We start from the raw sequence: 14,435 nt of genomic DNA, 5'->3' as shown, positions 1-14,435 counted from the left end.
CTTAACAGTAGGGTACCAAACAGAACAGGCATCTTGGAAGGCTGAGAAATTAAGATGAAATGAAACCATCCCACCATCCAGCTGCAGGATACCAAATTGCAATTTAGTATATTCGGCCTCTAGTTTTCTTATTTCAGCTCAGGCGGGGAAGGAAGAGACTTCCTATTAGTGAACGGACTCCCGGATTCATGCTTTTAACCTACAAAACTCTACGTAAAATCAAAGCTCAAAGTGTGACTGAAATATCTTCCGGGCTCAGATGAGGTATTTGTTACTGTTCCATATTCGAGTCCCAGATGGGTGAGGGATTCAGTCATATTAACAAATAGAAATTTCTTCCAAATTGTTTCTAACAGGCACTTCCTTAAAATGTTTTACTAAAATCACACTTTCTGTTTCATCTACAGTGACTGTTTTGATTGGCTAGCATTCCTCCTGAAACACATTCATAATTTGCTGAACTGGCATTTTCAAGGGGATCTCTCTTCCAACAAGAATAATCTAAAGCCTTATTTGATGCTTATAAAAAAACAGATAGTGACAACCACAAAGAGAAATACAATTTATTTTTTATGAGAGTGAGTGTCTCCCATAGGCAGAGCTGGAATTCATGGGTCTTTTTCAGCAGGTTGCATAGCCAAGGGTGATGCATGCAACTGTTGGTCCTGTTTTCCCAGTGGCAAGATAAATATAGTGCTTGCTAGCCACACCTGGAAAGACTACTCTAAGAAAGGATGAGACTGGGTTTCTAAGGAATTCCAGTTTTCTTAAAAAGCAATGCTACACAACAGCATCATTATCACATCACTAGACAGCGGTGTCAAATAACACCTGAGAGCACGGGACCTGGTACGTGACAGCTTGCGTTCTGGAGTCAGATATTCCTGATTTCACATCTGGTTCCTGTTCTGATTAGCCAAGTGATTTTGGAGCATTATCCAGCCTCTCTGTCCCCTTACATGGAAATCAGAGGCAATAGCATCTGCTTTATGTGTATGTCATGAAGATAAAGTGACATGACACATGGAAAATGCCTAACAGTTCCTTGAACATAGTAAGCACATATTAAATGAGGGTCATTCTCGCCAGAATTATTTCAAAAAAATTATATTTTATGATCACCAGAATGTGGGAAGAGGATTGTCATGGAAATTGAGGGCTGCCACATGATAAAAAGAGTCGTGAGTTTTCTACCCACTAGTTTCACCCAAAGTTTTCAAGTTTAATATCAAGGTCACAGATTTTATCCCTCTTAAAAGAGATAAAGTTAAAAAAAAAAAAAGAGAGAGATCTAGTTTGTGGTCCTAAACCACAGGCTATAGACAAATCTCTGTCAACTAATTAGCAAATGTGTGGCACAGGTCCAGGGGGCACTGGATGGAGAATTGGATAAATCCATGAAACCCTCCAGCAGTGGTCAAAAAGCAATTTGAAGTCTATGTCCTACAGGCAGTGGGCTGCTTATATTAAGCCAACATAGGAAAACTATTGGCATCCATTGGGTATATCAGCTCCACAAACAGAAACGAAACTAGAGCACGCTCACTCATGGAGGTGACCAGAAGTATGGTCCTCAAATCAGGAATGAGGAAACCCCATCCCACCCCCCTACCCAACTCCCTCACCCCAGGGTGGGGACACCACTGTATGTCAACTCTCAATTTCCAAACCTGCGGGGAGATGCTCAGGGTGGGTGATCTGAAGCCATGTGCATTTAAAAAAAATCACCTAATTTAAGATTTGGAATACATTAAGTGATTTTCTTAGTGGAGTGCTATGAGTTGAACTGTGTGTCCCCTTAAAGAGAGAATCATGAAGTCCAAAACCTTAGTACCTCAGAATGTGACTTTATTTGGACACTGGGCCTTTACAGAAGTAATCAAGTTAAAATTAGGTCACTGAGGTGGGGCCCCAACCTAATATAACTATGCCCTTAAACAAGGGGAGATGTGGACACAGAGATGAAGGCAGAGGCTGGGTAGTGCATTTAAGGGTCACAGAACACCAAAGACTGCCAACAACCACCAGAAACCAGAAGAGAGGGACAGACTGTCCCTCCCAGCCCTCAGAAGCCTCAACCTAGCCATCACCCTGACCTAGGACTTGCAGCCTCCAGGACTGAGACAATCCACTTTTGCTGCTTCAGCCTCTCTCTTTGTGGGACTTTGCTGGGCAGACCTAGCCAACTAATATTATAGGAAATAGAAGGGAAATCCCCTACCTGGGTGTTTTTTTCTAATTCTAATTAGGTTATGTTAAAAACTATTTTCATTTTCCAAGAACAAATGAACTCTCTGGAGGTAAAGACAGGTTAGGTTTTTAATTCAGAGAAGGTACTCTGTGAAGTAGATGGTCCACCCAACTGCTAGTCTGTTTATACTCTTGGGTTCTTAATTTCATAACTCCTCTGATTGGTGAATGGTGGTTTGTGGGCTCACTTGTAGTTGAGTCACCAGATTGAGTTTTGGGGGAGTGGCTCATAAACCCAATCGTTCCTGCTCTTCCATCACCCTCCTTGGAGTAGCATTCACCACGGAGGGTCCACATGGGCCTCTGCACCCGCCCCAGCCCCTGTCATGCTGTGTGTGCTTCTTACATGTACACTTTCAGGATGAGGTCATCTTTTGTCTCGCCTGTCAGCAGGTCAGCAATGCTCAGAACTGCACAGCCAAAGGGTCGCCGGTACTGGACACTACAGGCATTCTTTTTCTCTCCTGCTCCCATTCGACCTGTTCAATTGAAAAGCAAAGATGGCCCATGGGTCCATTTGACTGGTGCCCCTTAAACAAATACAGAGGTCATAGTAAATGTAACTGGGCAAGTAAAAGGGCACAGAAGATGTTACTTCAGTTCTTGATTCTCCTTTCTAAGCACCTAGCTGGGTGACCTTGGGCTTATAGATGAATCTCTGGTCTCCAGCTGTCACCAGTGAAACATGGAGACTGGAGCTGATCCCAGGTTTGGGAACCCTCTCCCAAGGATTCACCACGGTAACCCAGAAGGTTCGACTTAAGAAATGCAAAAATGGTGCCTGTTTCATTTTTCTATTTTTAAAAAATTTCCATATTTAAAGAACTATTTCAAACATTATACCTTTGAAAGGAAGCAGTTTGAGACTCCCTGAAAGTAGAAGAACTAAGCACAGACGATCAAATGAGCATGCATGCCCCTTTCCTGACCCAGGGCTCAGGCTGATTATAACTCAGCCAATGGCTGAAATCTCCTGGGATGCTTTTCACTCTCATACAGTTTCAACTTGTTATATATTTTTAAGTATTATTGAGATACTGCTGTAATTTATTATTATATTTACCAGTGGATTATTGTGAAGACAGGAAGAAGAAAATATAGTGAAGCTGAAATATAACAAGTTAATGTGAGGAAAAATAATGAAAAAAATATGCAAATCTGTTTCCAGATGCTTGGCAACAGATACATAAATTGTTTTCCATTTGAGCAAAATTCTCCCATAGCACATCTAGAGGACTTCAGCACTTCCGAAATCCAATGTGAAACAGTGTAAAAATAAAAGGGGGTGGGGGAGGATGGCAATATCCAATTTGGCTTCCATTCATCGGTAATAAAGTAAAATTACCATGGCAATGCATCATTTTTAGGGAAATGCTTACAAACAGCATGAAAATTTCTCATTTTATCAGCTAGAATCAAAACTAAAAAACATGCCAGTTGCTTTGTAGAGGTGCGAAATTCAAGGAAACATGTTTCATGGCCTGATGCTGTAACGTGTGGCTAAACTTCAATCCATGTTTTAATATAAATTACACTGGCAAATCATATGCTTTACATGTCATACTTGAATTTATCAACAAATCATACTTTTATTCACAAAACTGACAATCTTAAAACTCTAATGACTTATTAAATGGGAAAAAATTCTAGGTTATCTCTGTTTTGAATATTATTACAGATTGGATTAGGATGAAGCATACTCTCCAATCTTTACCAATATCATGATTTATTTTTCCTTCTTGATCATTCCCTTGCAAATGCAAGACAACTAAGTGATTAGAAGATTTCTGAGTGGAGTATTTCAAAGTCCTTTAACATCACACAAGAAATTCAGTACTAAAAAACAACAAGAAAACCCTGAAACTCTCACCATGATTATTCCCATGGACTCTCCTAGCTCTAAATTCCTAGAAGTTTATGCAGGGCAAGGCTATCATCCCAATTTTTTGGCCCCTTTTGGTTAGAACTGCATGAAAGAAAACCCTGCAGGAGCCTGGGGAGGACAGCCAAGTACAGGGGATGCAGGAGGCCATCTCTCACAACCAGAGGAGACTGCAGGGAGGTTTTGATCCCTCCCTCTAACTGCAGGTCAGCATCACTCCTGAGCCTCTGCACCACTCAGGTCCTCAGACTTTCAATTTCAAGTTTTCTTTCCTGGCTCTGCAGGCATCACCTCTTTGAACACCAAAACTTTGGTCTAAGTCCTGTACTGAAAAGACTGTATGATGCCAGCCCTGGCGTTCCCAACTCTAGAATTAATAAAAGTTCACGGTTCTGGTCAGATTTCTAGGAAAATTCTCTAAGCAGAAAGGAAGGTAGGCGTGGGGAAGGTAAAAATATCTAGCTGTATTTAGTGAATAGTTTCAGCAACCAGCTAAAAGCCAAAAGGAGAAACACAGAGGTGGAAAAACCTTTAGCAGGATGGCTATGAGGATATGGAACTATTTATTTCTTTTTTTCTCCTCCTCTTCTAACCAATCAAAGATCCAGGCTTAGATTGTGAGGCAAGGTGCCACTGCTCCTGTTTTCTGCAACCGGTGAGGGTCAGCTTGCCCTTTTCTTACTAAAGCAACACTCCAGAAAAAGTAGGAAGTATCTGCCCCTGATAGACAAGAATCTTCCACTCCTTAATTTCACTGCAGCAGATGAAGTCTTGCCCTTTCTTAGCGTTTCTTACCTTCAATTTTATTTCTTGTCAGTCTCAAAATGTCAAACCAGTAAATGTGACCAACCATCAGGCAGTTTTGGCGGTAATCTCAGGGAAGGATTAGTTTGACCAAAACTCGGTGGGTGGGTGGGGAGGGGGTACAGGTAATGTCTGATTCAACATTCATTAATGATCATAAAAATCTTAATAAAGAATGCAATCGCTAATCCAGGACCATGTATTTGAAAGGCAGCCCTATGACTGGTAACACGAAAGCAGCTTCCTCAGCAGTAGAGCCACCTGGGCCACAGGTGAACAGGGCCCGGGGCCCCGCTGCCACATGGGCTACTACCACCAAAGACCTGCAGCTACCTTTTAAAAAGTTCTGAAAGCAAAAGTACTATACTTTTTCTCTCGATACTATAGAAGATTATATTCAAATGCAACGTTTACAGGAAGGTATCAAAAGCCACATTTTACATTAACAATTGGCATTACAGGGATCCCCGGGTGGTGCAGCGGTTTGGCGACTGCCGTTGGCCCAGGGCGCGATCCTGGAGACCCGGGATCGAATCCCACGTCAGGCTCCCTGCATGGAGCCTGCTTCTCCCTCTGCCTGTGTCTCTGCCTCTCTCTCTCTGTGTGTGACTATCATGAATAAATAAATAAAATCTTTAAAAAAAAAAAAAAAAACAATTGGCATTACAAATTTGAATTAAAAACACACACACACAAAGAATTACTTGACGAACTGCACCCCTGCCATCCTGGGAACACAAAAGCTTCATCTCATAAATACACGGTAGCATGCATTCCAACTTTTCCAACCTTTTTAAGGATTCTTTCTGATTTTCTCCGCATATATACTCACTTATAAAAAGAAAATTAACACAAAAATGTTTACTTTTTTTATTTCAACTGTCCCTCAAATAAAAAAATAGCATAAAATGAAAACAGGTCCCCGGAACTGACTTTTATGAGAAAAATGTATAGAAAATCTATGTTAGGATAGTAACATGTTTTATAGTCTCTCGATGCACGGTGCACTTATCAGATGCATAAGATACAAGACTATAAAAATAAAGATCACTATGCAGGATTGCCTGGCAATATATTACTATCCTGCAGAAGCATTCCTAAGCAAATGATGTAGTACAGTTAGTGAAGAAGCGGAAACCAGTTTCCAGTATTAGCTGGTTAGCTTTAATACAAAAACTGTGTAGGCTTTACCATTCCTCATTTTACCTAGTTCCTCTGCCATTAAATATCTGCTTTTAGAGGTATTTTATGGGTAAAAACAAGTGAACACATTCTGGCTTTGTTGTGCAAGCTCGGTGTAGAACACCCAAAGTGTGCTCTGCAAGATATTAATAAATGTTACATTATATAAATGTTTCCATGGTCAAATCAAATTTGTAGAAAGCTAGGGCCAACCAAGTTAGAGAGGCATTTTAATATTTCCCAGTAGGACTTCTCAGACCCTTCAATGAGCTGATATTATAAAAGTGGAAAAAATACATAGCATTCAGTGTTCCATAGCCCTTTAGTCTTTAGTTATAGCACTTTTTTTTTTTTTTTTAAGTTGTAGCACTTTTTGCAATAATGCTCTGTAGCACCCTGCACTTTGGAACATGTCAGTTAGTATAAAATTTTCAAAAACTTGTAGGAAATCCAGATTCTAAAAGTAATTTATGCTGTTAACAGAAATTAGAATTTAAAAAGACAAATGCCAAATTTTGAATCAAATCTGTTTAGGGAGTCCAATAAAACAAAAAGAAGCACAACAGACTACCTCGTGACTTCTATGGAAAGAAAACAAAGTCTATTTGTGATGCATGGGGAGGCTGGTGGTGGGTTTGGAGAGGCAAGGGAAAAATTTCCAAATGCGGTGATTCTGGGATTCCAAACTGGCTTTCACTTCTTGCTGATCCAGATAGCAAAGAAATCACAACACAGAGACCTTTCAGCATTTCTTCCCCCTGCTGTGCTCCTATCACACTGACAAATGTTGAACTTACCAATTCGGATAATGTGCACAGTGATATAGATGTCTCTTCTTAGCTCGCTGCTACCCAGATCCTATGAAAAGAAAAAAAAGCAAAAAGAAAAAAAAAAGCATGATTATTTTAAAACTCATAATTTATATAGAAGCATTAAAGGTCAAAGCACATTATTTCCACAAATAACAGATGACAAAGATAATGTAGACACTCCTAATGGAATTTTGTAGCAGAGGTATATAATTCAAATCCTGTTCTAAAAATACCACTCCAATCAACTTAACACTCTAAGTCTACTGATGTCAAATAATACTTAAAAAAAAAAACCATTCTTATTTTAATCTCTCACTCACTGATTCTTTAAACATTTAGTACATTCTAAATACCATACGCTGTGCAGAGCGTAACAGGCTCTAACGTACACCAAAGGAAGAGAGGTGTGTCTATGAAGGGTGATATTCAGAGTTCGGGGCACTACCGTACTTCGTGTGTTATTTACAAAGTTTAAGCAAAGTCACTATGTTCTCTCACAATACTTCATTTCCTTTAAATAATATAAAGTACAATTGGAAGAATTCACCTGTAGATGAAACAAGATCGACCTACCACAAAGAGAGAGCAATGCCGTTCTGGTTTATCTGGGGCTTTGGGAAGTCCATTTCTATTCAGCCTCAAGAAAAATCTCTCACTACAAGAGAAAAAAAAGTTTCATTTTCTGAAAATTATTTAATATCTAAGGGCTTGTCACTCTTCTAGTTGTTCTTCATCTTAAGTTAGACTCGAAACATATTAGGTCCTTCATTTGATATCAAAATTGCTTGTTAATTAGGAGGACGCCCAAAACAATAAACATTTGCTTCACTTCTGACAATACTGGCAAATCAGCAACTACAAAAGCAGAAAACATAAATATACATGCAAGCGAAAAATTAACTTTTAAAAGAATAGGTTTCCATATCCGTGAAATCATTCTTATTATTCCAAAAAGTAGAAACAGGTGCTGTAAGGGAAAAAAACATGATCTAACATCTTTTTTGTGTTTGTATCCAAGAATATTGTTTTTCAAGTTGTATGTCTTAGTAGTTAATTAACATCATACAAGGACACCATCCTGAGTGGCAACCATCTAATAGAAAGCTTAATATGTTATGCTCCAAAACATAAAGAGAAGGCCCAAGAAATGAATTTGCACTGGTCCACAAAGGAAAAGGAGACCCCAAACTCCCCACAGAACTTGTGTTTGAAAATACAGGGTCCCCAAATTTAATACAAACACAAATGCTATTGGTCAGTTACTAATTCAAATCAATAAATACTTGTGGATATCATTTAGATCCAAGGTAATGTTATCCCATTTATAGTCAAATAAATAAATAAAACAGGAAGACTATCAAGCCCCCAAAAATGAATGTATCAGCAACCATGAGCTTCTGAATTTCAATATCCTGGTGCCTACAACAGTATCCAGTAGCTGCCTGCCTCGGGCAGAGAATACAGAGCCAACAATCCACAGAATGTGGTACCAGGGGGTATTAGCACACAGTGTGGCCTTGCTTGGGGTAGCTTCAGCCTGGGGACCGAGTGGAGAAAGGGACTGTAGGGCATTAGTGAGGCTCAGAACTACCAACCCCATGCTTATTCACCACCCAATCCTTGCCTTAAATAATGGCTCTATTGACTCCAATCTTCCTTCTCTCATACAAGGGGAGAAATGAGAGCCATAACCACATCTCCAAGGAAGCATAAGGATACGAATTTATGGCTGTTTTGAACATTTTTATTCTCTTTTGTGATTTAAATCTAGATAGATCCTTGTAACAGATTCAACTACCTGACTTACCTTGTTCTTTTTTTTTTTTTTTTTCTTCCATTATACCTATTCCTGACCTCTCATATGAGAAAGGGCAAACCAATGCACATTTCTGTGGGGTCATTTCCACACCTATTATCTATGGGGTTTTTTGGGTATTTTTCCATAGAGCGGTGGCTGATGAGATCTGAATGAAGAGAATATAAATTGCTGCAAGGATTCTCAAGTGAAGCTAAAGTTCCCACAATATACAATTCTGAAGAAGAGGTGGGAAATGACAGCTCCAACTGAGGATGCAGAGTTAAATTAATGATACCCAATCATTATTTCCTATAATGAAAGGAGAAGAACTGTAAGCTTTCTTCACCATGGAAGATAATTCACTATTATTTCTAAATAAAGATACGCTAAAAGGGAATATGTAAAAATCTTCAGATAAATGAATTAAATAATCATATTAAGTATTACTATTTTTCCCAGAATTTACCATTTGATGGCTATTCTGCTAAGGACTTTACAGGGTTTAATTCATTTAATCTGGGCAGCCCAGGTGGCTCAGCGGTTTAGCGCCGCCTTTGGTCCAGGGTGATCCTAGAGACCCGGGATTGAGTCCCTCGTCGGGCTCCCTGCATGGAGCCTGCTTCTCCCTCTGCCTGTGTCTCTGCCTCCCTCTCTCCCTCTCTCTCTCTCTCTCTCTCTCTCTCTGGGTCTCTCATGTATGAATAAATAAAATCTTTAAAAAAATAAAAGATAATAATTCATTTAATCCTCACTATGTCCTTATAAAGACAGTACTATTATGCCCGTTTTATAGATGGGAAAACTGAGAAATAGTAAATAGTTTTACACCCAAGATCACAGACCTGGTGTGTGGCTGAGTAGTGGCTCCAACCCATGTGTTAATTCAAAACCTATGCACTTCATTTGAATGCTGTATGGTAAATCTTTCCTCTGCTTTGTAGAAATAGAGAGCCAATATTTCCAGAATACTGAGATAAGGGAAAAGTCATTTATTTGCTTGGGACAACCACTGATTCAGTCAAGCCTGGTCCTAAGAGTACAGGGTCACTGTCTCCACTCTTCCTGGCCTCCCAGGAATGAAAGAAGTAGAGATCTAGTTCAGCAGGTATCAAACCAGTCCCTGGCTTAAAATAGTTCCTTGGTAGTTTGTTCAAGGAAACATACATAGAAAAATAAATTGGGGAATAAATTATTTTATTAAACAAACGCAGAGCTCCAAAATGATGTAAGAACTTGGCTTTAGTGAAACAAAACTCTTGAGATTTAAGACTGGTATTTGGTTTTGCTTCTTAGTCATCAAAGAACATTTATTGATTATATTTTAGCCCCAAAACACAAGCAGTGTGACCACTTTCCCCTCTTCTGTATCACAGATGGCACATACTACTTTATGTTTTTATATTTTGTTGAGATGCACTTAGGTTGGAGGTTCCTCTTTATCCAACATAAGTGGTAAAACCAATTTCACTTTATCTTCTGACAGGCCAGTCTAAAATAATGAATGCCAATAAGATTACTATACAAAAGTCAACAAGGCATTCTAGATATTAAAACCTTAACTTTAATACTGATATAAAATACCACTCCATATTTGTAAGCTTCATCAATATTCTGGTAAAGCAATGTTTCCTAAAGTATTCTATTTCAGAAAGAGATTCCTTTTGCTCTGTCACTATTTTAATTTCACCAGTCTAGACAGAATCCTGATTATGCAAGTATTATACTATATCATATCCTGTTTCAGAAAGAATATCAATATGTACTAAGCCAATGACATATCCCTGAGCTTAAGCATGCCTTAAGGGGGAGATAAAAATAGACCAACGATGGGTACTATGGAAAAATAACTCATGTGCAATTTTTTAAAAACCAGACTTCTATTCAAAGGAAAAAGAAAACCTCTGTTGCTAATTAAAAACAAAAACAAAAACAAAAAACAAAAAAAACCCACCTTTTTTATTCATTTAGTGACAATTTATTTTACAAAGTCAAATCAGGGTCTCTTCAGCTTTGGTGATACAGAACCTATTTAACCAGCGAATGATTTCAGAGTAAACAAAAGACTTATAGCCACACATTTCAGAACTCTAAGTAGACAGGTGGCATCTCTCATTAGAAAACAAAACTAGTTTTTGTGAGTTTAAAAAGTGTCCTATGATAAGATGTAAATCCCTCAATTACATCCTTTACATTTTTCCCTCATCATAGCAAGTTTGTGTGTTTCTATTACATTGTGAGGAATTAGAGTACAGGGTGATCACTATTAACCTTGACATCCCCAGCTGCTAGCCAATGACTCGGTACTTCCTCAGTGTTTAACTAAAGACTGAACACTCTTTTAGGAAAAAATACAACACAATCCAAATAATTGGGGAGCTTTATTTCCCTTCTTAACTTTCTCTCTCTTCTCCATAGTGTCCTTTACTTTATGGTGAGAAATGTAGGAAATTCTCCAAAGAGACATTTCAATCAATGGTGCCTCCCCACCAGATGTGAGAGCCACCTAATTAACTTCGTGGACCTCCCAGATTCTAGATCATGCTTTTAACCTTGTCCTCATGCGCATTTTATATCTTTATTATATTAAACATACAGTAATGGAAAAATCTACAGTGACATCATATATTTCCAAATGAGAATACTGCATCCTTCATCATCAAGGAATGAATAAGCAAATAGAAACACTTCCAGAAACACTGAGAAATGTGAATTGGTATTACCAGCAAGGAAAAAAAAAAATTCTCATTTGACTTTTCCATATACTGCCATGTTCTCCCAGAGGAAATTTCACTGCCAGAGAAATTTAGTGTCCACTTGAATTCCACATGTGAGCCCTTATAAATCATTCTATATTATAAATCAACAAGGAAATATGTTCTTTGGAAATAAAGAATAAAAAAGCCATAATTATCTATTATCTATGACTTGCCTTTTTCTAACAAGGATGCAAGAAAACCAAGATAATGAAATAGAGTGTAAATAAGCATTTCCAGGATGGCCCCAGGGAAAAACAGTACCAGTAAATACATACCCTGTGCTAGGCACCACAACTTACACTTCACATGGATTCTCTCACTTAATTGTCACAACTGCCCTATGTGGTAGGAACCACCTCTGTGTCCCTACTTTACATATGAGAAAGCTGAGGCTTGGAAATATTAGGTAAATCAGCCAAACCTGCATGATCAGCAAGGATGGAGCCAGGAAATCAATTATTCAGGGCTTGACTCCAGAATCTCAGCTCTTAACCACAACACTATGCTGTATTTAAAAGAACAGATTACCTTGAACAAAGGAGAGCAAGACTAACCATGTCGTGTTAACTGAGGGTTTTTATTGTGAATATTTTCAATAAAATAAAAAGTAATGAAAACGCATGAATCTGGAAAGAAATTAAGAAAGAAAGGCAGCCAGCAAGTCACAAACGTATCTGTGTTCAGTGTACATCTGTGAACCTGTTCAGCTGTACTACTACATTCTGAAATATTAAAAAAGATCTCTGACAACGAAGGGTGTATTTCCATAGCATAGTTTGATAGAAAAGTCCTTACTAGTGATCAAATACTGTGGGGTGTGCAGCAGGGCCATGAAGCCCCCTGATGGCTTCTGTTCCCATTCTCAGCAGGGTAGGATGCTCCTGTCTTCCTGACCCTCTATCATCTTCACTGAGAAGTATCACCCTTTTGTAGGAAAGGCCCTGCCTAGGGTCTTGGAAGCCTGCAGGCCAGATGCGGAAGGGTGCTTCCAGCCTTCTGAGTAACCTCATCAAGTGGTTCTCCCGTAGGGTGTTCCTAAGATATTCAGTTGGCTTCAAAGAGCAATGCACCTAAAGTTAGGAATGGCCAATGCCAAGGAGACTTTTACATTTCTCTGTATGGATTCATGTTTACCTCCCTACAGTTCCCATCTTGTAAGAAGCAAAACTGCCTGATGATTTCAGGTATGTGAAAATTGTACAGCCTGTACTTTGTACAAAAATATATGACTGGGGAATATCTTGGGTAGAAACATGTGGTCTAAAAGATTAGTGGTCTAGTCTGATCAATCTAAAAAAAATTACAAAGAATATTTCTAAAATCATTTGAACAGTTAAATCATTGAAATAAACATATGGTCCCCAAGAGGAATAATAAAAAAAGAGAGAAAACATTTAGATGCTCATGTTCTGGTAAACTAATGGGAAAAAAACCTGAACTGTCCAGTTCTTTTACACTCATACTTTATGGAACCATTGGCCGAAAAAATACTCCATGTAGTGCCTTTGAAAATACAAAGTCACTTGTAAAGTTAAAGGATGACAATATCGACTCTACAATGAACAGAAGTGAGGTGAGATGTGCCAGGAGGCAAGGAGGCAGCAGTGGGAGCAAGAGGACAAAGGGAAGAGTGAGAAGAGGTGAGGGAATAGTTCAGCTGTGCTGACTCCAGAGCCTCTATCCAAAAGGCAAGAGAACGCAAACATGCAGTGATTTCATGCTTCTATTTCACAGCTTCTGCCTTTTTTCAAATGCTTTCTGACTGATGAACAGTTTTTTTTTTTTAATTTTTTTATTAATTTTTTTTAAAAATTTATTTATGATAGTCACAGAGAGAGAGAGAGAGAGAGGCAGAGACATAGGCAGAGGGAGAGGCAGGCTCCATGCACCGGGAGCCCGATGTGGGATTCGATCCCGGGTCTCCAGGATCGCGCCCTGGGCCAAAGGCAGGAGCTAAACCGCTGCACCACCCAGGGATCCCCTGATGAACAGTTTAAGATGCTGCCAACAGTCTGAGGGCGACCATTACTGTGTTCTTTTCTAGAACAAGTGGTGAAGGACAACTCAAAACAGGAAGACTCAAGAAACTTTCTAAATGTGGACTAATGCCCCCCATGATCTGGTGCTATGGTTGGTCAGGCAAGACTTCGGGGAGGTGGCTGGAAGGTGTGCTGGCCGCTGGATCAGGGGATTCATTGCTCAGGGTGGCAGAGAGGAAGATGAAAGGAATGCTCAGTAGGAAAAAAGGCACTGCTGGCCTTCTCATCCAGGGGCTCCTAACCCAGGAGTGCATGACATGCTCTTGGGAGTCACATAAAACCCATACCCTACCCTGGACTTCCTGACTTCCGACGTCAGGATGGACTTAAAAGCTCCCTGCATGTTTAAAAGCCCAATCATGTTTAAAGACCACTGTTTTGACCCATATGTCCAAGCCCCAACAAGTCAGAATTGCCTGCCGTCTGTTACGAGACTCATATATACCAGCAAGCAGGCAACACATGCCTGGTACCTTCAGGACAAAGACTCTTTTCTCAACCACATGACCAGTAAGGGACAGAGTTTCTCCTTGGCAATAAAGAAAGCAACTCCTCAAACAAGACTTCCTCAATAAACCTATTAACGTGCTTTCTAAATTTAAAACTAAAGCAACACTAGGGTCATGAGCTTTTCTGATTACAGGGAAATGGAAAGAGTGATTGTCGATATCAAGGTTTCTGAAGTTCACCTAAAGAGTACAGACTCTGAGTTTTCTTTTTTTTTAATATTAATGTCCATGCCCACATTCACCTTAAGAATATTGGAGGGTGAGGGACTAAGCAACCAACTAATATGATGCCTTTGTCAGGACAGCAAAGGATTTTTAAGTTGAATGATACAAGGGGAGGTAAGTTTTTAAACTATAGTCAACTGCATTGCCAATTTTGAACATGAAACAGATTCTTTCTTAC

At 39.3% G+C, this 14,435-nt stretch overlaps 1 protein-coding gene across 8 annotated transcripts in view; it reads right to left on the bottom strand.

The window, feature by feature from the left end:
- Positions 1-14,435, bottom strand: part of DOCK4 (dedicator of cytokinesis 4) — a 410,872-nt gene that overhangs the window by 176,018 nt on the left and 220,419 nt on the right. For all 8 annotated transcript variants that reach the window (XM_072783430.1, XM_072783431.1, XM_072783435.1 and 5 more), the window contains exons 9-11: positions 7,504-7,585; positions 6,916-6,976; positions 2,597-2,729 (exon numbers count right to left, since the gene is read on the bottom strand). In XM_072783430.1, the coding sequence (XP_072639531.1) occupies positions 2,597-2,729; positions 6,916-6,976; positions 7,504-7,585 (276 nt within the window). The remainder of the gene's footprint in view (positions 1-2,596; positions 2,730-6,915; positions 6,977-7,503; positions 7,586-14,435) is intronic.

The sequence above is a fragment of the Canis lupus genome, chromosome 18 (genome assembly GCF_048164855.1).
Source record: "Canis lupus baileyi chromosome 18, mCanLup2.hap1, whole genome shotgun sequence".
NCBI lineage: Eukaryota > Metazoa > Chordata > Mammalia > Carnivora > Canidae > Canis > Canis lupus.
The sequence above is the reverse complement of the archived record's forward strand: the minus strand, read 5'-3'. Positions and strand labels throughout refer to the sequence as shown.